The 26,969-nt window shown below is 40.1% G+C and overlaps 1 protein-coding gene across 3 annotated transcripts in view; it reads left to right on the top strand.

Annotated features, from left to right (window-relative positions):
- LOC115214277 (translation initiation factor eIF-2B subunit epsilon) overlaps positions 1 to 24,456 on the top strand; it is a 162,350-nt gene extending 137,894 nt beyond the window's left edge. For all 3 annotated transcript variants that reach the window (XM_036504884.1, XM_029783423.2, XM_029783422.2), the window contains one exon: positions 24,376 to 24,456. In XM_036504884.1, coding sequence (XP_036360777.1) covers positions 24,376 to 24,432 — 57 coding nt within the window. In that variant the 3' untranslated portion in view covers positions 24,433 to 24,456. The remainder of the gene's footprint in view (positions 1 to 24,375) is intronic.
- Positions 24,457 to 26,969: the final 2,513 nt, after the last annotated feature.

The following is a 26,969-nucleotide window of genomic DNA, read 5'->3' as shown; positions in this document are numbered from 1 at the left end:
ACTTTCTCTGATTATCTCTCTTGAAAGCAAGCTTGTGGTTTCCATGTAAGCTATGGTGACATTGCTGTTTCCAAAGTTTTGTTTACATTTCTCTATTATTAATTTTACTCACAGCTCTCAAACTACATAAACAAACGGCAACAAAACCATTCAGAAATTTAATTTATCCTTGACAATTTTTAGTTTTACCAATTTTGAATATATCGCTCTTGTTTAAAACCTCTTACCTATTTGACAATTGCATTTCTATCTCTGCCTTCTTGGACTCATGTTTTTGTATTCAACAATGTTGTTAAACCTCCATTAACAGCACTGTATGCAGGTCCTTTCCGTTTTCTTTCATGCATGGATAAATTTTTTACTATAGACCTCAATGGTCATAAAGACACTCACTATATCAGTGGATAGACTAAAAAAAGGCCTTTATAGAGAAAACTGTCCCTGTTGTCACAGCAGATGACACACAATACCAACATGGTAATTACAAACACGGCCAACACACCCACCTTCACATTCCATGATTACCGTTGGGATCGATCAGATACCGAACAAGGATTCTGGATTATTTTTCCTGTCTTTTTACTTAATTTTTGAGAGCGGTCGGCTTCATTTTTAGTCTTCTCATTTGCGAGAGCAATCAAGTTGATTTCAGATATTCTCGTTTTTAAAATCATCTCTGACTATTCTTTGAGAGGACATTGGTGTTGCCTCTGCAGAGGTTTCTGCTCTCTGAGTGCTCTTATTATCATCATCATCATCATCATCATCATCATCAAAGCAGCAAGCTAGCAGAGTTGTTAGCACACTAGGCAAAATGCTTAGCAGTATTTCACCTATTGCTACATTCTAAGTTCAAATTCCGCCGAGGTCAGCTTTGCCTTTCATCCTTTCAGAGTCAATAAATTGAGTACCAGTGAAACACTGGGGTCGATACAATTAACTAGTTCCCTCCCCAAAAATTTCAGGCCTTGCACCTATAGTAGAAAGGATGAGTAAGAGAGCTGTGCATGCCATCAAAGTGACACAGGGGTAAAATACACGAAGTCCAGTATACCCGTCATGACTACCCATCTGATAAGGGTACACCGGGTACATGCAACACAACCATATGTGCGTGACATAGTAATCTTATATCAAAATAAACAGTGCATGACTTTGCAGGTGAGGCCCAGTTAGAATTTTCTGCAGGTCAAGTAGCCCATACCGCTCAAAAGGTCCCTGAATAAGGGTTGTTTAAGGATGTTGAACAAAACACCCATGTTTCCAGAGGTGAATTATTCAAACCTCTAAGTTCCTCTCAACACATGGCTATGATGCTCCCCCACTACTTATGCTCATGATCAGAGATGCACATATCGTCAGCCACCAAAGGTCATGCTCAACTGGTTATGGTCAAACAACTGTACTGCATCTTTTATACCAAGACAAAACAATGTACATGATAACACTTCCAAGCAGTTAAGCCATGAGAGCTGCTTGCCTGGTACTGCATCAAGGCATTTATTATTATTATTATTACTTCCACTACTACTACTGTTATTATTTTACTATGGTGTATTGATTTGAATTTGTGGATATATGTCTTTTTCCTATAATAGAAAGGATTATTATTATTATTGTCACCACCATAAATTCTATTATTGTATTATAGCTACTTTACTATCTGTATGATGTTTATTGTTATTGTTGAAACCGCTTTTAATGGCATACACACACAAAGATTTATGTCTCCTTGTTTGGAGGAAAACTGTCAGTGATGTTGGAAAGCATAAGATTACAGTTGTAGTTGAAAAAATATTAGCTGACATGGTGGACTGGAAGCCATCTGAATATTAGAAATGAGTTACTTGTCTCATGGTGATTCACACTGGGTGCCAATGTTCTGTAAACACTGTAAAGGCTGTAAGATGTGACATGGACAGCTACAATAGAGACTATGAAGCAGTGGCTAGCAGGAAGGGGCACAGCAGGCATTCTGACTGCATCCACATGCTGGAATGCATCCAACAACTGCAGGCCAGACAGAGCCTTAGACTCAATTCAGATAGCTATATGAAGCTGCGGGAGATGGTGGTGAAACCTTCGCTAGAGAGGGCCATATATGTGCTGGAAGGCTATATATGTGGCAGCAGAATTTGGTTCCTTGCCATACCTCTAGAAAGAGTCTGAAGTGGTTGTTGGAATGAGAAGAGAACAGGAGGAAGGAAAATGGAAAAAAGCCTCCTCAACTATTTAAGGCTGAAGTATCATAGAGGGATAAGTACAGGTATTGCTAAAGAGGAGTTACATGGCTACCCCATATTATATAAGGGTGGGAGTCACAGGGAAGAAAAGGTAGATCTAGTGGTGATGCCATTCTAAAGCATCTCAAGATGCAAGAAGGTTGTTATAAGAGAGGATACATACAGTATGTGGAGGTGAAGGTATTAGATTCAGAAGAGTGTAGATGGTTAGAGATGGGGATAGAAGTGAATAATGAACAGGGATGGAGGTGCAGTCAATGTGAAATACTAGTATGAAGAGGTAGTAAGGTGAGAGAGTGAGAGAAATGGTTCAGGAAGGAAAATAGATCAGAAGGTAGGGGGGATAATATATAAAGGTATGCGGGGAGTAGGGGCTATAGTGGTGGGTGTGATGGCAGATATGAAAGGTGTTAAGTTGGAGTATAGCAGGAGAGAAAAGGAAAGAAAGGTGATCAGTGGAAATATATATATACTTAATAAGCTGTTCTAAGAATAACATTTATATATATAATATATATATTTATTAAGTATATATATAATATAAATTGGACATGGGCGATCGTTGTATTCTTTCTTGTCTTGAAGTTCACAGCCAAACGGCTGGGTGGAATTGCCTGGAAAATGGCACACATGTGGAGATGGGTGCATAGACTGGAATGCGGTTTGTATTTTTTTCCTAGCCCCCATAGTTACAGAGAAAATCGATTAAAACTTTTTCTAATGGAATTCCCTCGCCATTAAAACAACCAGTTGCTCACACAGCTGGCATATACCATTTCGCTAGCAACAAGGGAAGTACAGGTTGACAGTCAACCAAAGCCATTCATACATACATACATAACCTCTCTCTCCTTTTCTCTGTCAGTCACACATTCACTCACTACAAAAAGTGAATAACAAAATTTCAGTTAACTTTCTCTCGGCCATACATAGATACATACATCTATGTATGCATACATACATAACAACCTGCGTGCATGTGTGTGTGCGTATGTCACTGAAGCCATTCATACATACATAACATCTCTCGCTTTTCCTCTGTCAATCACTCACTACAAAAAGTGAATAACAAAATTTCAGTTAACTTTCTCTCGGCCATACATAGATACATACATCTATGTATGCATACATACATAACATCTCTCGCTTTTCCTCTGTCAATCACTCACTACAAAAGGTGAATAAAAAATTTCAGTTATCTCTCTCTCTCTATGTCACATACACACACACACACATGCACATCAATTCTTCTGCTTCACACCATTTTCAAAAGAACTTAACCCATACATTTGCACTCTCTCTGTCTCTTTTGCTTTCATGCCGACTTCAAAAGATCCCCTTTCCACCCAACTCCATATTAAAATTTTATCTTTTTACGGAAACGGACGATCATCTTCAATAATGCAAATAAACACACATGGTTTATAAGTGGTTTGTAAGTGACAGTTGTGTGTTCCCATATTGAAAGATTGCCTAATGTGTTAATGATTAGACAGAGGTCCAATAGAATAGCTCTCAGAAACAGACTACATACAAATTCGTTCTTTCCAACTCCTGAAGCTGTTTCCTGATGGGTGGCGGGGAGGACATTTTCATACAGCTGGAGGATCCAAAATGATATGGTTGAGAAACGCTGTTATAGACTATGCCTAACCGAAAACAATCACAGCCACATCATCCAGACAGACTGAGTGAAACCGGGCTTAGCTGCTAGTGTATATATATATATATAATATACATAAGTTCCAGCTCTGTCTGGCCCCCATGCCGGTGACATGTAAAAGCACCATCCGTTCGTGGCCGTTTGCCAGCTCTGTCTGGCACGTAAAAAGCACCCACTACACTCACGGAGTGGTTGGCGTTAGGAAGGGCATCCAGCCGTAGAAACACTGCCAGATCTGACTGGGCCTGATAAAGCCTTCCAGCTTCACAGACCCCAGTTGAACTGTCCAACCCATGCTAGCATGGAAAACGGACGCTAAATGATGATGATGATGATGATGATGATGAAGTTCAAAAGAAATGGAAGTGGAGAGATTGCAACAATGCAATGAAATAATTATTTGACAGAAAAAGGAAATGACAAGACTAACAATACTGAACATTTGCATGATTAACTGTTTGAACAAAGTATTTAACATATGAGTAAAAACTAGTAAAAAAAGCAACTAATCGACAAATTGGTTAACGGAGTAGCTAACCCATTAACTAACACTAACAATAAAGGACTGAACTAGTGCATCTGTTTATTATTACCAGCATAATGCTGCTCCCAAAGTTCAATAGTATTTCTTTCAAAACCAGATACAAATACGAACTACATATATATCTATATATTATATTTCTCTTTCTCTTTTATTTTTCTCTTTTACTTGTATCAGTAAACTGACTGCCTTTAGTCGAGCAAATCGACCCCAGGACTTATTCTTTGTAAGCTTAGTACTTATTCTATCGGTCTCTTTTGCCGAACCGCTAAGTTACAGGACATAAACAACCATCAGTTGTCAAGCGATGTTGGAGGAACAAACGCAGACACACAAACACATACATTATATATATATACGACAGGCTTCTTTCAGTTTCCGTCTACCAAATCCACTCATGGCTTTGGTCGGCCTGAGGCTGTAGTAGAAGACACTTACCCAAGGCACCACGCAGTGTGACTGAACACGGAACTAAGTGGTTCATAAGCAAGCTACTTACCACACAGCCACTCCTACGACTATAAATGGTACACACCTGCAGAGAGACTCAAACCCGTGACCCTTAGATTGTTCCCAAGGTTGATATATAAAAGTCTGATGCTCTACTGACTGAACTATGCGGGCAGACACACAAACACATACACACACATACATATATATATTATATGTATATATATATTATGTGTGTGTGTGTGTGTATATATATATATATATATATATATATAGACACATATTCATTATATATGTATATATATACATATTCATTATATATGTGTATATATCATCATCATCATCATCGTTTAGCGTCTGTTTTCCATGCTAGCATGGGTTGGACGGTTCAACTGGGTCTGTGAAGCCGGAGGGCTTCATCAGGCCCAGTCAGATCTGGCAGTGTTTCTACGGCTGGATGCCCTTCCTAACGCCAACCACACCGTGAGTGTAGTGGGTGCTTTTTACGTGCCACCCGCACAGGTGCCAGACAGAGCTGGCAAACGCCCACGAACGGATGGGGCTTTTATGTGCCACCGGCACGGGGGCCAGGCGAGGCTAGCAACGGACACGAACGGATGGCACTTTTTACGTGCCACCGGCACGAGGCCAATCGGGGCGGCGCTGGCAACGGTCACGAACAGATGGTTCTCTTACATGCCACCGGCACTGGTAACTCATCTGCAATTTCCATTGATCGATTTCGATTCTGATCCTCACTTGCCTCAACAGGTCTTCACAAGTAGAGTTTTGTGTCCCAAGAAGGGAAGGTATGCATACGTAGGCTGGCTCCATCCCATGTAGAAGGCCACGGGTTATGGTCTCACTTGTCCTGCCGGGTCTTCTCGCGCACAGCACACTTCCAGAGGTCTCGGTCTCTAGTCATTTCCTCAGTGAGACCTAAAGTTCGAAGGTCATGCTTCACCACCTCTTCCACAGGTTCCCTCAACCGCTAGGTTGTGACACTTTTTCACACAACTATCTTCATCCATTCTCGCCACATGCCCATACCAGCGCAAACGTCTCTCTTGCACACCACAACTGATGCTTCTTAGGTCCAGCTTTTCTCTCAAGGTACTTACACTCTGCCGAGTATGAGTACTGACATTACACATCCATCGGAGCATACTAGCTTCATTTCTTGCGAGCTTACGCATATACTGAGCAGTCACGGCCCACGTTTCACTGCCATGTAGCATGGCTGTTCGTACACACGCATCATACAGTCTGCCTTTTACTCTGTGCGAGAGGCCTTTTGTCACCAGCAGAGGTAAGAGCTCTCTGAACTTTGCCCAAGCTATTCTTACTCTAGCAGTTACACTTTCAGCACACCCGCCCCCGCTGCTGACTTGGTCACCTAGGTAACGGAAGCTATCAACTATTTCTAGTTTTTCTCCCTGGAAAGTGACGGAAGTTGGTCTCAGAGCATTTTCATTGTTTATTGTTCCTGAGCATCTGCCACATACAAAAACCATTTTCCTAGTTAGCCTTCCTTTGACATTGCTGCACCTCTTATGTGTCCATAGTTTACACTTGGTGCATCTTATAGAGTTTCTACCTACACCTTTTCTACAGATCAAGCAGGGCCATCTACCTGAAGGCGTTTGTGATTGGTTTACCTTCCTACTTATTAGGACTTTGGTTTTGGCTAGGTTGATTCTAAGGCCCTTCGATTCTAATCCTTGTTTCCACACCTGAAACTTCTCCTCCAGTTCTCATAGTGACTCAGCAATTAGAGCAAGGTCATCAGCATAGAGGAGCTCCCAAGGGCATCCTGTCTTGAATTCCTCCGTTATTGCCTGGAGGACTATGATAAATAGGAGGGGGCTGAGGACTGAGCCTTGGTGGACCCCTACCTCTACCCCAAATTCTTCACTGTACTCGTTGCCAACCCTCACCTTACTAGCAGTGTCCCTGTACATGGCTCGCACAGCTCTCACTAACCATTCATCTATCCCTAGTTTCCTCATTGACCACCAGATAAGGGATCGGGGGACCCTGTCGAAGGCTTTCTCCATGTCAACAAAAGCCAGGTACAGGGGCTTATCTTTGGCTAGGTATTTCTCCTGCAGCTGCCTTACCAGGAATATAGCATCAGTGGTACTTTTCCCTGGCACGAACCCAAACTGCATCTTATCTAAACTAACTCTCTCTCTAATTAGTTAGGCTATGACCCTCTCCGTAACCTTCATCACCTGATCCAACAGCTTGATACCTCTGTAATTATTTGTATCTAGAGCGTCACCTTTACCTTTGTAGCAGTTGACTATTATGCTGGTACACCAGTCATTGGGTATGGCTCCTTTGTGTATCACCTGATTAACTATACGGGTGACTAGGCTATAGCCGACACTACCAGACATTTTGAGCATCTCTGCAGTGATTCCTGATGGGCCTGGGGCTTTCCCTGTCTTCATGCTTCTAATTGCCCTAACTACCAAGGAACTATCAACTCGGATATCTGATCCCTCTGTTGGGTCAACATTCGGCAGACTCTCTTTATCCCATTCATTTTCTTTATTCAGCAACCTTTCATAGTGGCGTCTCCAAACCTCTCTCTTTGCATCCTCATTTAGCGCAAGTGAACCATCTTCCATGCGAACACGCTTCTCTCCTACCACATCATGATTCTCTCTCACACACTGTCTTGCAACGCGAAACACCTCCAGTCTTTGGTCCTCACGGCGCAGAACATTGGCAAATTTTTTCTTATCTGCTTCCCCTCTGGCTAAATAAACCTGTCTCCTAGCTTCTCTTTTGGCAGTCTGATACAATTCCCTGCTACCCCCATTTTTCCAGACCTTCCAAGCCTGTCTCTTTTCTCTAATAGCCCTGTCTACAATATTGTTCCACCACCACGTTATTCTAGGTCGAGAGGGGACTTTGCACCAGCCACAGATCTGGTCAGTGGCTCTCAGCAGGTTGTCCCTTAGAAACGTCCAGTTGTCTTCTACCCCCTGTGATGCTCTATCCCCTTCTACTTTGTCAAAGGCTTCAAGTAATATGTCCCTAAATCTCTGTCCATTTGCAGGATCTTTAAGCTTCCAGATCCTTCTTCTCCATATTGGTCATCTTCTGGTTGTCCTCCTAGTCCTGATCCTAAAGTCACTAACTACCAGTCTATGTTGTGGGGTACATTCTTCGCCTGGGAAAGTTTTGGCATTTATAAGCAGCCATCTCTCCCTTTGCCTTGCAAGGATGTAGTCAATTTGGCTGGTATGTTGGCCCGATCGGTAGGTGACTAGGTGGCTGGTAGGTTTCCTGAAGTTAGTGTTGCAAATCATAAGATTATTTGCATCGCAGAACTCCAGCAACCTGGTTCCCTCCTCGTTGCGGGAACCATAGCCATAGCCTCCATGTACGCCATGGAAGCCCTCAGCATGTCGTCCAACGTGACTATTGAAGTCACCAGCCACAAAGAGAAGGTCTCTGTCGTTCGTCAACGAGGTAGTCTGCAGTAGAGTGTCATAGAATCGGTCTTTCTGTCCATCGGGTAGCCCCGACTGAGGAGCATAGGCTGATATAATGGTTGCTAAACTATGATGAAGCATTAATCTAATCTTAAGTATTCTGTCACATACTCTGATTACCTCAATTACTTTATCTACCCATTTCTCAGCGATAAGTATACCCACGCCACCAACCCCATCAGTGTTCCCTGCCCAGAAAATCTTGTACCTGCGTTCCTTGCCTGTGAGGAACCTAGCAGATCCTCCTCTCCACCTTATTTCTTGCATGCAACATATATCCACACATCTCCGTTCAAGCATCTCGACTATCTCACCAGACCTACCTTTCAGTGTGCCAACCCTGAGGGTGTGGGAGGCATGGGCCCTAGAGACCCTGGGACGGTGAACAGTAGCTTCGTGTACCTGAAAAGAAAGCTCGCATTTGGCAGAATTCATGTGCAAGTAATAAAGTAGCCTTCAGTACAACCTGCATAACATTAGCCTTTCATATTTTGCACTGTATGAACATTACCTTACATAGGTCGAGACTAGGGGTAGGGATGGTGAAAGAGCATTTGCAGTCTTCATGGGAAGCAACCCCGGGATGGCCAAGAATAGGAACTTCCGGCATGTGTGGAGGGGGTGGGAGGGTGGGTGCACTGTAACCTAGAAAGAGGTTCTGTTAATCGTGTGAGCAAGAAAATAGGTTTGAAAAATCAGAGAGAATGATAATTTTTATGGGAAAGATAAGTGGCTATGAACCAGGAGACAAGACTAAACTAAAAAAATGTTTGAGCTAGACAGGGTAATGAGGGAATACTGAAAGAAAGAGGAACAATACAATGAGATAGTAATCGAAGAATAGTGAAAGAATAATGATGATACGTGCAAAGATAGAAGGTAGTTGAAGCGAGGCTGAAAAGAAGAATCACTTAGCTTTAGCCATTCATGATCTGTGCGTATTTCATCTTTAGATATTTGGAAGCGAGTGGGGTTAACGATAATGCGATCGCTCTTTTATATATGGCGATGACGGTTATGGAAAGGGGGAGGGACATAGAGAAACATAGGGAGAGAGATAGGGTTAGTTAGAGAGGGGTGGAGAGAGGTGGTCGAGGAACACGTGGGAATAAAGCGGTGTGAGGAAATTTGACTAGCATAGTTGAAAGGGGACGGCATTGTAGATAATAATCATTATTTGATAACTAATATAGTCTTGGGGCAAAACAGGTAAAATCTGAGTTTGTCAGGCAATCTAACTAGTCCATAACCTAGAAAGAGGTTCTGTTAATCGTGTGAGCAAGAAAATAGGTTTGAAAAATCAGAGAGAATGAGAATTTTTATGGGGAAGATAAGTGGCTATGAACCGGGAGACAAGACTAAACAAAAAAAATGTTTGAGCTAGACAGGGTAATGAGGGAATACTGAAAGAAAGAGGAACAATACAATGAGATAGTAATCGAAGAATAGTGAAAGAATAATGATGATACGTGCAAAGATAGAAGGTAGTTGAAGCGAGGCTGAAAAGAAGAATCACTTAGCTTTCACCTACCAATCGGGTCGACATACCAGCCAAATTGACTACATCCTTGCCAGAAAAAGGGAAAGATGGCTGCTTATAAATGCCAAAACCTTCCCAGGCGAAGAATATACCCCACAACATAGACTGGTAGTTAGTGACTTTAGGATCAGGACTAAGAGGACGACCAACATGGAGAAGAAGGATCTGGAAGCTTAAAGATCCTGCAAATGGACAGAGATTTAGGGACATATTACTTGAAGCATTTGACGAAGTAGAACTTTAGGTCTCACCAAGGAAATGACTAGAGACCAAGACCTTTTGAAGTATGCTGTGTGTGAGAAGACTCAGCAGGACAAGTGAGACCATAATCCATGGCCTCAGTCCACTTATGCATACCTTTCCTTCTTGGGACACAAAACTCTACTTGTGAAGATCTGTTGAGGCAAGTGAAAATCAAGATCAAAATCAAAAATCAAAATCAATCAACATGAATGGAAATTGTAGCTGTAATACCAGTGCCGGTGGCACATAAGAGAACCATCCGAACGTGGCCGTTGCCAGTGCCGCCCCGACTAGCTTCCATGCCGGTGGCACGTAAAAAGTACCATCCGATTGTGGCCAGTGGCACGTAAAAAGCACCCACTACACTCATGGAGTGGTTGGCGTTAGGAAGGGCATCCAGCCGTAGAAACATTGCCAGATCAGACTGGGCCTGGTGCAGCCTTCTGGCTTCCCAGACCCCAGTTGCACCGTCCAACCCATACCAGCATGGAAAGCGGATGCTAAACAATGATGATGATGATGATGATGATATTATATATATATATGGCGCAGGAGTGGCTGTGTGGTAAGTAGCTTGCTAACCAACCACATGGTTCCGGGTTCAGTCCCACTGCGTGGCATCTTGGGCAAGTGTCTTCTGCTATAGCCCCGGGCCGACCAATGCCTTGTGAGTGAATTTGGTAGACGGAAACTGAAAGAAGCCTGTCGTATATATATATATATGTGTGTGTTTGTGTGTCTGTGTTTGTCCCCCTAGCATTGCTTGACAACCGATGCTGGTGTGTTTACGTCCCCGTCACTTGGCGGTTCGGCAAAAAGAGACCGATAGAATAAGTACTGGGCTTACAAAAAATAAGTCCCGGGGTCGATTTGCTCGACTAAAGGCGGTGCTCCAGCATGGCCGCAGTCAAATGACTGAATCAAGTAAAAGAGTAAAAGAGTAATATATATACCCATACATATATATATATATATAAATTCAGGGTGAATACTTGATAAGTGTAAGCACCTGTATATGCCAGCTAGTAGCAGAGGTGAGAGGGTATATACATCAAATGAAATAAAAAACAGAACACAAAGGATGTCGCGGTACACGTGTTTCAAGATTTATAAAACAACCTATTCTTACATCAATGTATAATCAACATAACAGATGGTTTAAAGCTCTCTTCAGCCGCATGCAATTGCTATACCAAAGACTTACATCACATTATGAAAAATCCGAAAAGGTACATTTGGTATTATCTATAATGGTAGGTATATTGAGTTTCACTGAGAAAGTATGTTTGTAAATCTTCATAATCAAATAGGCGTGTAGGGTATCATTGGACTTCGAAAATCCGTCCATGCTGTATCATCAGTCAACATAGAGTGAATGTTGAGTAGATTCGAGTGGGTTCATTCCTCTTGTAAGGGAAGTGAAGGTGGAGAAAAGGAAGAAATAGAGAAAATAAATAGGGAGAGTATGGAGAGGAAAGGAAAGAAAAAAGTGGGAAGGAAAATAAGAAAAAAATAGAGGGGAAGAGAAATAAAAAAAGGGGAGAAAAGGTAATAATGTTGGGATCACAAGTAAAAAAAATATAAATACTAATGAATATAATACAATAAAACAATAAATTATTTTAAAAAAACATAAGGTATAAAACTGTAAATTATAGAAATGTATTGTAAAAATGTAAAATATACAAAAATAAAAAGATATAAAGTGATAATAAAGACAAAAGAATTAAGATAGAGAGATAAGATGTTAAAAAGTTTGAGATTTAGGTTTTGATGTTGGGTAAGTGTCATAAATTACTTCTGATTATCAGAGGAGGGGGAATGAAATTTGATATTGTTGTAGTGAGTGGTCAGTTTATAGCAATCTGTCGCTACATGCTTTAAGTATATCTAGTATCTGTGTCTACATACTTACCCACGCGCACATATATAAACTGTTTCATACAACTAATGATATGTACAGATATAGGTATCTGTACACACACATAACCACACGCATGTAAAACTCAATAAACATATATATATATGTGTGTGTTTGTGTGTCTGTGTTTGTCCCCCTAGCATTGCTTGACAACCGATGCTGGTGTGTTTACGTCCCCGTCACTTGGCGGTTCGGCAAAAAGAGACCGATAGAATAAGTACTGGGCTTACAAAAAATAAGTCCCGGGGTCGATTTGCTCGACTAAAGGCGGTGCTCCAGCATGGCCGCAGTCAAATGACTGAATCAAGTAAAAGAGTAAAAGAGTAATATATATACCCATACATATATATATATATATAAATTCAGGGTGAATACTTGATAAGTGTAAGCACCTGTATATGCCCGCTAGTGGCAGAGGTGAGAGGGTATATGCATCAAATGAAATAAAAAACAGAACACAAAGGATGTCGCAGTACACGTGTTTCAGGATTTATAAAACAACCTATTCTTTCATCAATTTATAATCGACAGAACAGATGGTTTAAAGCTCTCTTCAGCCACATGCAATTGCTATACCAAACACTTACATCACATTATGAAAAATTCGAAAAGGTACATTTGGTATTATCTATAATGGTAGGTATATTGAGTATCACTGTGAAAGTATGTTTGTAAATCTTCATAATCCAATAGGTGTGTAGGGTATCATTGGACTTCGAAAATCCGTCCATACTGTATCATCAGTCAACATAGAGTGAATGTTGAGTAGATTCGAGTGGGTTCATTCCTCTTGTAAGGGAAGTGAAGGTGGAGAAAAGAAGAAATAGAGAAAATAAATAGGGAGAGTATGGAGAGGAAAGGAAAGAAAAAAGTGGGAAGGAAAATAAGAAAAAAATAGAGGGGAAGAGAAATAAAAAAAGGGGAGAAAAGGTAATAATGTTGGGATCACAAGTAAAAAAAATATAAATACTAATGATATAATACAATAAAACAATAAATTATTTTAAAAAAACATAAGGTATAAAACTGTAAATTATAGAAATGTATTGTAAAAATGTAAAATATACAAAAATAAAAAGATATAAAGTGATAATAAAGACAAAAGAATTAAGATAGAGAGATAAGATGTTAAAAAGTTGAGATTTAGGTTTTGATGTTGGGTAAGTGTCATAAATTACTTCTGATTATCAGAGGAGGGGGAATGAAATTTGATATTGTTGTAGTGAGTGGTCAGTTTATAGCAATCTGTCGCTACATGCTTTAAGTATATCTAGTATCTGTGTCTACATACTTACCCACGCGCACATATATAAACCTGTTTCATACAACTAATGATATGTACAGATATAGGTATCTGTACACACACATAACCACACGCATGTAAAACTCAATAAACATATATATATATGTGCGTGTGTGTACATGTTCACACATGCGCATACATATACACACATACATATACATATATATATACATACACATATATACACACACATACTCACACATACATATACATATACCCATACATACACATACAGATGTACACATACATACATGCACACACATATACATGTACATATACATGCACACACATATCCACATACCTATATATTCCCGAATATACAAGCCCACACATGTATATATATATATATACAAACACAAAGGATGTCGCGGTACATGATTTATAATTTTTCTCTAATTTTCCCCTTCCTATTTCTTTCCTACGTTTTCCTATTTTTCTTCTTATTTTTTTTCCTATCTTTTCTGGGATTTCTCTGATTTTACTTTTACTTTTATTTTTACCTTTTTGTTTACTTTTTTTATTTTTTTAAATAATTTTTGGCTTCCGTGCCGGTGGCACATAAAAAGCACCATCCGATCGTGGCTGTTTGCCAGCCTCGCCTGGCCTCTGTGCCGGTGGCACGTAAAAAGCACCATCCGACCGTGGCCATTTGCCAGCCTCATGTGGCACGTAAAAAGCACCCACTACACTCATGGAGTGGTTGGCATTAGGAAGGGCATCCAGCCATAGAAACATTGCCAGATCATTGCCTTGCCAACGACACACCGGTCTCACACCATTTCCGCTCCACCGGTCACTCCTTACAACACCTGTTTGCGCCGTGAACAGGGATTAATCTTCTCTCTTCGCTCTTTTACGCCATTTGGTCTCAACTCTCCCCCCTGACTCCTACTTCTCTTCAGTCCTTCCTCTTTTCACTCCTACTCTCTTTCCCTCCTCTTCTTTCCTCTTTCTTCTTCCCTCTTCCCCTTCCCTCTTTCTCTCTGCTCCCTCCCCCTGTCCTCTCCCCTCCTTTCCCATCCCCCTTCTCTTCTCCTCTCCTTCCTTCTTCTCCCCCTCATCTCCTCTCTCTACACTACACTATACGATATTACACATCACATCGTACATACACACGTCCAGACCTCTCATATGCACATACATACTCTCTCATACACACACGCACCCTTATGTTGGGGCGAAGTCATTTGACCCTGTTATCTCCCCTACTTTCCTTCTTGCGTCTCACGTCTGATCTCTGACTTCTGGCCGAAATCAGACCGCCGTGTTGATTCGTTAGCTCCTGCACAAATTTTTTTTCTCTCCTTGTTTCTCTCCGTGTTTCTTTTCTGTGTATCTTTCTGTTGAAGTGCGTAGGCTCGAAACGTAAAAGACTTGTTTTATTTCTATTCCTGAGCGCCATACTAATACAATTGTTTGTTTGTACTCCTCCTGCCCTCGTCTTTTGTTTATTTTCATAAAGCTTCCCGTTATATATACATATACATATATATATATATATATATATATACATACATAAAAGTAAATAAATGGTACAACGAAGCGCCGATATCTACTGGAAAATAGCGAACGTAATAAATACAACGCTAATGTATAGCTTCACTGCGTATGTACTAGTAAAGATGCGTGTGTGCAACAAACATGAAAAAAATTGTCTTACCTCTAGGAAAAACATCTGAAAAATGAAAAACCTAGATAACGGATAATGCTGTACCAGTTTCGGATTTTTCAAAATATGCTTGGCAAGCGTATATTTGATTTATCTTCATCAGCTGCATAAACCTCGACAATATTTCAAATGTTGCCACATCTATGCCAGTACACTCGTCTGAACGCCAAAATGTTAACAGAACGAGAACAGTGAAGAAGTTTCAATGAAAATAGTAATGCAATACGAGAGTATTGCTTTCCAGTAAAGGATAGCCCGTGAGGGTAAAATTATACATAAAAGTAAATAAATGGTACAACGAAGCACCGATATCTACTGGAAAATAGCGAACGTAATAAATACGACGCTAATGTATAGCTTCACTGCGTATGTACTAGTAAAGATGCATGTATACATATGTATACATATATATATATATATATATATATATCACAATCAAGGAACGGCCATAATAGGCCATTCACCCACTAGAAATAACAGCCAAAGCTTCAACCGCAAATAAACATCAATTCCGTAAACCAGGAGAAAATTAAAAAACATTTACCCTGTAATTTCTTATACGATGCACCGTTTCATCTACTGTTTAATGGTAAACTAACCTGATTAAATTAAATCAAGCCAATCTTCCATAGGCCCTTAGAATCATCAGTAAGAAATAGCCAAGTCGGAACAGATATTTTCACGAGGCATTTCCGACCCTGCCTCGGCAATATCTGACCTAAAATTTTCAAATCATCGCACTCGCGCCAAATTTATCGGCAGCAAATAAATATAAGCCGCCGATTCCATTACGGAACTAACCAGAAAATTCATAATTAATCAATATAGGGTGGCAAAAAGTTTTATAGAATTTTTTTGCCACCAGCGGCCTAGTGGGAAAAAATTAAATAGTCATAGACCATTTTTAAGTTCAACATCACAATCAAGGAACGGCCATAATAGATTGGCTTGATTTAATTTAATCAGGTTAGTTTACCATTAAACAGTAGATGAAACGGTGCATCGTATAAGAAATTACAGGGTAAATGTTTTTAAATTTTCTCCTGGTTTACGGAATTGATGTTTATTTGCGGTTGAAGCTTTGGCTGTTATTTCTAGTGGGTGAATAGCCTATTATGGCCGTTCCTTGATTGTGATGTTGAACTTAAAAATGGTCTATGACTATTTAATTTTTTCCCACTAGGCCGCTGGTGGCAAAAAAATTCTACAAAATTTTTTGCCACCCTATATTGATTAATTATGAATTTTCTGGTTAGTTCCGTAATGGAATCGGCGGCTTATATCTATTTGCTGCCGATAAATTTGGCGCGAGTGCGATGATTTGAAAATTTTAGGTCAGATATTGCCGAGGCAGGGTCGGAAATGCCTCGTGAAAATATCTGTTCCGACTTGGCTATTTCTTACTGATGATTCTAAGGGCCTATGGAAGATTGGCTTGATTTAATTTAATCAGGTTAGTTTACCATTAAACAGTAGATGAAACGGTGCATCGTATAAGAAATTACAGGGTAAATGTTTTTTAATTTTCTCCTGGTTTACGGAATTGATGTTTATTTGCGGTTGAAGCTTTGGCTGTTATTCTAGTGGTGAATGGCCTATTATGGCCGTTCCTTGATTGTGATGTTGAACTTAAAAATGGTCTATGACTATTTAATTTTTTCCCACTAGGCCGCTGGTGGCAAAAAAATTCTACAAAATTTTTTGCCACCCTATATTGATTAATTATGAATTTTCTGGTTAGTTCCGTAATGGAATCGGCGGCTTATATTTATTTGCTGCCGATAAATTTGGCGCGAGTGCGATGATTTGAAAATTTTAGGTCAGATATTGCCGAGGCAGGGTCGGAAATGCCTCGTGAAAATATCTGTTCCGACTTGGCTATTTCTTACTGATGATTCTAAGGGCCTATGGAAGATTGGCTTGATTTAATTTAATCAGGTTAGTTTACCATTAAACAGTAGATAAAACGGTGCATCGTATAAGAAATTACAGGGTAAATGTTTTTAAATTTTCTCCTGGTTTACGGAATTGATGTTTATTTGCGGTTGAAGCTTTGGCTGTTATTTCTAGTGGGTGAATGGCCTATTATGGCCGTTCCTTGATTGTGATATTGAACTTAAAAATGGTCTATGACTATTTAATTTTTTCCCACTAGGCCGCTGGTGGCAAAAAAATTCTACAAAATTTTTTGCCACCCTATATTGATTAATTATGAATTTTCTGGTTAGTTCCGTAATGGAATCGGCGGCTTATATTTATTTGCTGCCGATAAATTTGGCGCGAGTGCGATGATTTGAAAATTTTAGGTCAGATATTGCCGAGGCAGGGTCGGAAATGCCTCGTGAAAATATCTGTTCCGACTTGGCTATTTCTTACTGATGATTCTAAGGGCCTATGGAAGATTGGCTTGATTTAATTTAATCAGGTTAGTTTACCATTAAACAGTAGATAAAACGGTGCATCGTATAAGAAATTACAGGGTAAATGTTTTTTAATTTTCTCCTGGTTTACGGAATTGATGTTTATTTGCGGTTGAAGCTTTGGCTGTTATTCTAGTGGTGAATGGCCTATTATGGCCGTTCCTTGATTGTGATATTGAACTTAAAAATGGTCTATGACTATTTAATTTTTTCCCACTAGGCCGCTGGTGGCAAAAAAATTCTACAAAATTTTTTGCCACCCTATATTGATTAATTATATATATATATATATATATATATATATATATATATATATATATATAGGGAGAGTTTACGAAACAAACCTTGCCGCTCACAGACAACTTCAGCTTTATATATCTAGATTAAGAGCACTTCGCGTTCGATTTTTGAGGCGATTCGTTCTGCAAAATACTTCTCTCATTTTGAGCTATTTTTTGACACCATTTTTAATTGAGAACTCCTTAAAAAGGCACACTCAAAATTGATAGAATTTGCATTTTTCAAGCTAGATAATTCAAACTTGCTCCAATCGATTCAGGAAATTTTTCTACGTTTGTGCTCATATTTTGTGTTTCAAAAAACTCAAAAATTGAATGCGTTTTCGCCCCATTTTTCCGTTGCATTTGCGCACAGTCAGGCGTAGAATCCAACATGTTGCGTGAACACAACTCAAAGCAATAGTGTATGACATCCACTCACTTGGAGAAAATGCATTGTTTCAGGCCTTTGTTATCGAGATGGAGACTTGAAACCTACTCTAGCCGTAACTACACCACGTGTAGGTGTGTAAATTTTCAGCTCGATCCTAGCACGTCTAGTGCCATTGAATCCTTTGGAATTTTTGAAAAGTAAAAATTTTGCATTATGTAGCTTGTTATTCTCTTTAAGTGAACATTTTTCTGGTTGAAATACACCGAAAAATGGCGACACAGCAGTAAAAAAAATCGTAAAAAATAGGGATTTTCGTAGAAAAAAAAGCACCTTTTTGATGTAAATAATTTTTGGTGTTAACATGGTCCGATATGAATTTTTTCTTCTACAGAAGGAAGCGCAAGCCTTCTTCTATCATACTCTCAATTTTGGTCAACTTGCCCCGCAGGGTCTCGGAGGAGATAGTGTTAGTTGAAGGCTACCAAACCTACCATACACACACAACTTTAGCTTTATATATAGACTACTCATAGCCTGTTGGGTCACCGGAAAAGTCTGAGTTTTGTTTCGTAGGGTTTTTTTCTTCTTTTTCCAGATTATTTTGCATGCTTTCAATGAATGTGACTTCGAAACCACAAGTAAGCAGCTCCTTTCCCCAGAAAAGGAAAGATTTAGCTGCTATTTCTTGCACACCCTACTATCACGTAACAGGTATTTGGGGTCCTTTATCGCAAATAGCGGTTACGTGGTAGCGGGGCATGCTAGAAATAGCAGTCAATTATTCGGAAGTGAGATGCGTTGAATGCGCTTGGAAAAAACCTATAGAAAAAAATTATTTCACAGGTCTTTTACGAAATATTTACACCAAAAAGAATTTTTGTAATGGTATTCATTGAAAATAATTTTTAAAAACCATTGAAATATTGTCTGTTTAAAGAAAATTAAAATATAAATACTTATTGTACAAACAACTTACATTTTCGAAATCACATTCACTTAGAAATATTACTAAATGATTAGTCACTGGACCATGTGCGATTGTTTACATAAGATCGTAACTTTCCGTAAATTATTTATTTTTTAATATGTGGGTTGGGGGGAAGGGTATCATAAAAGCCAGACAGATAGAGTGCGAATTTCTTTTGAAGTTGGCGTTCCGCTTGTGTGTGTGTGTGTGTGTGTGTGTGACTTGCACACCCCATCAAATCTTCCGATCAAGATCAAAAGATCCCATTTTCCTCTCAACCCCATATGTAAAGATATTTATGTATACACATTATATATATATTTATATACACACATATATATATATAAATTAACACACTATATATCTGATTAATAATATCTGTTATGATTGTGCGATGATGGTGGGCGATAATATTGTTACGAAACCACCTGCCGTCATTCAAACTTCAAACCCGGGACCCTACTAAGTCGAGCAACGACGATTGACCGGCCCAGTCGAACAGGGAATTCGCCACACAGAGAGAAAACGGTGGTGGGGGGAAGGCAGCGAACTCGAACCGGCGACCGGAGATAATAACAACAACAGCAGGAAGAGATAAAAAGACGGCGGAGGCAATTTTGCTACATATAAGAACAGTTTATAACAATTATTACAACATCAAATACAATGTGAAACATAGCAGATACATTAAAGAGAAAACAATAAAATCAAAGGCATGCACGATACAGAATGTCCGAAGCAATCAAAACAAATATTCAGCGCAATACAGTTCGGAGACAAATCAAAACAGTTCAAATCAATGTTCTACACTAAAGTCTTTCTCTTTCTTTTTTTTCCTTCAATTCAACAACTCTTTTCACAGTGTTCTTTACAATCTCATTTCTTTTCTTCCTCTTTTCCTTCTTTCTTTTTTTTCTGACACATCAATTCTTTTTTAGTTCAACAATTCTTTTCTTTTCTTTAACACATCAAAAGTCAACAACAAAAGCAAACATAAACATTACCGAACGTTTTCGAGTCTGCAACTCCTACTACAATAGCCAATGCCTTCTATGCCATAACCTCCCTTTCGCTCTCAATCCTCTGTGTATGTCTTTCTCAACCTCTCGCTTGTCATCCTCTCACATTCACTGTCTCCGGCAGAACTACCTGTTGCCAAACTGATCCCGATGCCAACTGACTGTCTCCTCCGGCCCCTTTGCTGTCTCAGGCAGAACTCCTAAACTGCCCTGTTGCCAATTCACTGTCTCCGGCCGAACTGCCCCACAAACTCACAGCTCGACACTTTTTAAAGGGTAGATTCTTAAACTTTCCCTGACCGGAACAGGGTCAAAGGTCTCTTCCAAAAACATTAATCTCTCCAGAAAATGGCAGAACAAAAGGCAATAACTTTTTATCCTAGACTCTACGACTACAAACCAGCAAAAGTGGGTCATGGCACTCTTATTTTCTTTTTCCGAACTGACCTCCATATCAATATGTCAGCGTTCTAAAAGACAGGAATATTTAAACTGTTGCTACTGTCACGCTGATTCTGTATACATAGAACAGTGGTTTTCAACCAGGGTTCCTCCAGTACGGTTCCGCAAGAAGTTACAAAAATGCTAAAGTCGAAAGTAATTTTCAATTCTCCTGTGCAGATATGTGTGCATAAGACAATTAAATTATTGCACAGGAGTTCCTCAAGCCTGTGAAATGTTTTCTTGGGGTTCCGCTCCAGCAAAAAGGTTGAAAAGCGCTAACATAGAGGCAGAAGTACAGTGAGAAAGGTGGTGGGAGAAAGAGTAACAGAGAGACGGCGAACCTGTGAAACGTCGTAATAGAGAGAAAGCGCAGACAGATGTACAGAGAGAGAGTATGTGAAAGTAAAGAGTGACCAAGGTGGCGAGGGAAAGATAGTGGAAACTTCAAACGCCGTTAAAGAAAGTGAAGGGAAGGGAAGAAAGAGAGACGGAAGAAGAAAGGGTGATAACCATTAGAGAGGAAAAACAAACACTTATCAATTTTCACTCTCTTTGCCATAACAACCACATCTTTATAGCTCGATCCTAGCACATCTTGTGCCATTGAATCCTTACCAAAGCCAAAGTGTGCAAGTTTTTTTCCTCTTTAATATAGGTAGATTATATATATATATATATATATATATATATAACCGAAGAGATGGTGGTGTGGATTTCCACCTTGGCATCCGAAACACAGAGTTTTATCTTGGCTACCAAATAATTGTCGCATATTATGTTACAGATAAATTTCCTCTATATACATAATATTGAGGTCTCTTTCTTTTGTTATCTTACCGTTTTTTCCAATATATTATATATGTATATATAATATATATTATATATGTTTATATTATATATATATATATCATCATCATCGTTTAACGTCCGCTTTCCCTGCTAGCATGGGTTGGACGATTTTGACTGAGGGCTGGCGAACCATACGACTGCACCAGGCTCCAATGTCTATCTAGCAGAGTTTCTACAGCTGGATGCCGTTCCTAACGCCAACCACTCCAAGAGTGTAGTGGGTGCTTTTTACGTGCCACTGGCACGGGGCCAGTTGCGCAATACTGGCAATGACCTAGCTCAAGTCTTTTTACACATGCCACCGGCACAGGTGCCAGTAAGGCAACATTGGTAACGATCACGTTCGAATAGTGCCCATTTACGTGCCACCGGCATGGAAGCCAATTGGCTGCTCTGGCAACGATCACGCTCCGATGGTGCTCTTGGCACCCTACTAGTACAGATGCCAGTCATCGAATGTGATTTTGATTTCACTTGCCTCAACAGGTCTTCGCAAGCAGAGTTTAGTGTCCAATGAAGGAATAGGTACGCATAAGCTGGCTGGTTACGCTCCTCGAATAGGCCACAGGTTATGGTCTCATTTGGCTTGCTGGGTCTTCTCAAGCACAGCATATTTCCAAAAGTCTCGGTCGCTAGTCATTTCCTTGGGGAGGCCTAATTTTCGAAGGTCGTGCTTCACCACTTCATCCCAGGTCTTCCTGGCTCTACCTCTTCCACAGGTTCCCTCAACCGCTAGGGTGTGGCACTTTTTCACACAGCTATCCTCATCCATTCTCGCCACATGACCATACTAGCGCAGTCGTCTCTCTTGCACACCACATCTGATGCTTCTTAGGTCCAACTTTTCTCTCAAGGTACTAACACTCTGTCGAGTATGCACACTGACATTACGCATCCATCAGATCATACTGGCTTCATTCCTTGCAAGCTTACGCATGTCCTCAGCAGTCACAGCCCATGTTTCACTGCCGTGTAGCATGGCTCTTCGTACACATGCATCATACAGTCTACCTTTTACTCTGTGTGAGAGACCCTTTGTCACCAGCAGAGGTAAGAGCTCTCTGTACTTTGCCCAGGCTATTCTTATTCTAGCAGCTACACTTTCAGTGCACCCTCCCCTGCTACTGACCTAGGTAACGGAAGCTATCAACTACTTCTAGTTTTTCTCCCTGGAATGTGGCGGAAGTTGGTGTCTGGGCATTTTCAGTGTTTATCCCTCCCGAGCATCTGCCATATACAAAACCTATCTTCCCAGTTATCCTTCCTTTGATATTGCTGCACCTCTTATGTGTCCATAGCTTACACTGGGTATATCTTATAGAGTTTCTACCTACGCCTCTACTACAGATCAAGCATGGCCATCTACCTGAAGGGATTTGTGGTTTGCCTGCCTTCCTACTTATTAGGACTTTGGTTTTAGCTAGGTTCATTCTAAGGCCCTTCAATTCTAATCCTTGTTTCCACACTTGAAACTTCTCCTTTAGATCTGATAGTGATTCAGCAATTAGAGCAAGGTCATCAGCATAGAGGAGCTCCCAGGGGCATCCTGTCTTGAATTCCTCCGTTATTGCCTGGAGGACTATGATAAATAGGAGGGGGGCTGAGAACTGAACCTTGATGGACTCCTACCTCTACCCGGAATTCTTCACTGTACTTGTTGCAAACCCTCACCTTACTGACAGCATCCCTGTACATGGCTTGCACAGCTCTCACTAACCATTCATCTATCCCTAGTTTCCTCATTGACCACCAGATAAGGGATCGGGGGACCCTGTCAAAGGCTTTCTCCATGTCAACGAAAGCCAGGTACAGGGGCTTATCTTTGGCCAGGTATTTCTCCTGCAGCTGTCTTAAAAGAATACATAGTTATGAGGTTTTGTGTCTTGCATTTACTTTGAGTAAGAATCCACTCTCAAATTTTATGTGGGTGTCCCCATCTATATATTTGTAGTTATTGTTGTTGCATATTCCACATCTACTGTCTCCACATTCCTTTACAGAGAATTCTGTTTCAATCTCTGATGTGAATTTGGCTCTTGTAAATTGTTTTTTAAGGTTTTTTTCCTGGTGTTTACTATTTCACAGGTAGCTTTTGTCTCTCAGTTTTCTCATTTTGGGACTCTGTAAGAGTATTGGTAGGTTTGATTGTATAATGTGGAAAATATTGGTTATTTCAGGGTTGTATGTATTAATAAATGGAATAGTATGTTCCTTGGTTTTTTTTTTTCTTTTGGATCCTAAGTTGTGTGATGTCTAATTTCATTGCTTTCAAGATTTCCATTTCACAGGGTAATTTTGTTCTTGTAAGTTTTTGAGTTCATCAAGTCTAATGTGACGTATTTGTGGATCAGTTACTATGGTTCAGATGCGTCTTGCCATTCTGTATGAGATGTTCCTTTTGATGTATGACAGGTGGCAAGAGTAGTGCTAAAAATGTAAATAAAAAATATATATATAATCCTGCCAGATCAAGACTGGAGCCTGGTGCAGCCATCAGGTTCGCCAGCCCACAGTCAAACCGTCCAAACCATGCTAGCATGGAAAGCGGACGTTAAACGACGACGATGATGATGATCCAACATTCTGACTACCTTATTATTCTAAATATATATTTATATATGCACATAAAAGTAGCAGACTGAAATAGGTTATAGTGTTGGTAAGGCTAATGAAACTTTTGAAGGTAGTATCCCTTCTCTGATCCCAACTTCTGGTCACAATCTCTTTTGAGGTGTTAATCAAAGCTGAAAATTGTCAGATGGATTTCTTTTTCTGACCACAAAAGAAAACCTACATTTTCACAGAGAGGCTAAATGTGTGTGTGTGTGTGTGTTTATAAATATGTGCATAGTTATACATAAACTGAGCTTGTTATGTGTTTGATTGAATATTTTTATTTTTCATTTTTATTTTTCTCTATAGGCAGAGAAATACATCAACTGGTTAGAGCAAGCTGAAGAAGAAGACGATTCAGAATAAAATTAGATTGCTTCAAATGATAAAGTCTTTCTTTTGTTCTAACAATTTATCAATTTTGTTCTTTTAGTAATCTGTAAAACTAATGAATGTACACACACACACACACACACACACACACACACACGCACACAATTGAAGTGCTGCCATACAGTTTCTGTCTACCTTATTAACTCACAAGACAAGTCAGCCCTTGGGCTACAGTAGGAGACACTTGCTCAAGGCGCCATACTGTGGGACTAAACCCCAAACCACATTGTTGCAGAGTGAACTTCTTAACCACACAGATATTCATACGTCAAATTAAATTTGTCAATGGTTAGTCTAAGCTTAAACAGCAAAAACATGTATATGTTTAAATATGAGGAAGTGTGCAGATATATGAAAATAGATTTTTCAAATGTGAGCAGGCAGTGAGGCTTGGATGTGAAAATATAGAGGCATCAATATTTCAAATGGATTTTATTGAGGAACACAATGCAAATTATAATTATTAGCATGCCACTTTGGGCAAATATCTTCTACTATAGCTCCTGGATGACCAAATCCTTGTAAATGGATTTTATAGACAGAAACTGAAAGAAGACCATCTTTTAAACACAAGTGTACCTGTGACCTTGTCCTGATATCATGTAACGGTTGTAAATAAGCATCATCATCACACTAGTAATTTTGTTCATTTCCAATCTTCCAAGAAAGCATTTTTGGCCTTGGGAAACAGGTGGGGGTTTGTTACGGGAAAGACATCCAGATATAGAAAATCTGCCTGAACAAATTTGTCTGACCAATTAAAAAAAATGGACATTAAAAACGATGATGATGTTGACTTACTGAAGAAAGAACAAGGTGATGGATTCGGTTTTACTGTCTACTAACATTTGTATTTATTTTGATATTAGCCTTACATCTGGTGGTTGGTGAGAGCTGTACAAGCCATGTACAGGGATGCTGTCAGTAAGGTGAGAGTTGGCAACGAGTATAGTGAAGCATTCCAGGTAGAAGTAGGGGTTCATCAAGGATCAGTCCTCAGCTCCCTCTTATTCATCATAGTCCTCCAGGCAATAACAGAGGAATTCAAGACAAGCTGCCTCTGAGTGCTCCTCTATGCTGATGACCTTGCTCTAATAGTCACTACCAGAACTAGAGAAGTTTCAGGAGTGGAAGCAAGGTCGAGAATTGAATGGCCTTAGAGTCAATCTAACAAAAACCAAAGTCCTAATAAGTAGAAAGACAGACAAATCACAAATCCCTTTTGGTAGAAGGCCCTGCTTGATCTGTAGAAAAGGCTTGGGTAGAAACTCCATTAGATGTACCCAGTGTAAGCTATGGAAACATAAGAAGTGCAGCAATATCAAAAGAGAGTTAACTGAGAAGATAGCTTTTGTGTGTAGGAGATTCACAGGAGCAATAAACACCGAAGATGTACAGAAAACAGATTCCATCACTTGCCAGGTAGAAAAACTAGAAGTAGTTGATAGCTTCCATTACCTAGGTGACCAAGTCAGTAGCAGGGATGGATGCTCTGAGAGCATAGCGGCTAGAATAAGAATAGCCTGGGCAAAGTTCAGAGAGCTCTTATCTCTGCTGGTGACAAAGGGCCTCTCGCTCAGGTAGACTATGATGCCTGTGTGCAAACAGCCATGTTCACTGACTGCTGAGAACATGCATAGGCTTAAAAGAAATGAAGCTAGTATGATCTGCTGGATGTGTAATGTCAGTGTGCATACACAACAGTGTAAACACCCTGAAAGAAAAGTTGGATATAAGAAGCATCAGATGTGGTGTGCAAGAGAGAACTGCACTGGTATGGTTATGTGTTGCATATGGATGAGGACATCTGTGTGAAGACATGACACACCCTAACAGTGGAAGACATTGGGCCTCATGGAGGCAATGACAAGCAACCAAGACCTTTGGAGATATGCTCTGTGCTTGAGAAGACCCGTTGAGTCAAGTGAAATTGTAGTTGTGACCAATGCCAGTGCCACCTGACTGGCATGAAAAATGCACTATTCAAGTATGGTCAATGCCAGTGCTGCCTGACTGGCCCCCATGCTGGTGGCATGTAAAAAGCACCCACTACACTTTTGGAGTGGTTGATATTAGGAAGGGCATCCAGCTGTAGAAACCTTGCCAGATCAGATTGGAGCCTGGTGCAGCCTCCTGGCTTACTAGTTCTCAGTCGAACCGTCCAACCCATGCCAGCGTGGAAAGCAGACATTAAACGATGATGATGATGATGATGATCCACATGTTTTGTTATACTTAAACTGGGCATTTGCTGTTCACATCCAGTCTAACTATCAGAATACACACACACATATATATATATATCCATCTCTGTCACTATTCCTGGTTAAGTTCATGGGAGTAGAGTCTTCAGACACCTCCTGTCATTTACCAGCTGGATTCCCAAGTGCTATCAACTGAAATAATGGATTGTGCAACAGGGCTCTGAAGAGTATTTGAGTGGCTTGTACAGGAACAGTGTCAGTAAGGTGAGAGTTAATAAGTACAGCAAAGAATTTGGTGTGCATGTA

The sequence above is a fragment of the Octopus sinensis genome, linkage group LG7 (assembly GCF_006345805.1).
Source record: "Octopus sinensis linkage group LG7, ASM634580v1, whole genome shotgun sequence".
Lineage (NCBI taxonomy): Eukaryota > Metazoa > Mollusca > Cephalopoda > Octopoda > Octopodidae > Octopus > Octopus sinensis.
The sequence above is the reverse complement of the archived record's forward strand: the minus strand, read 5'-3'. Positions and strand labels throughout refer to the sequence as shown.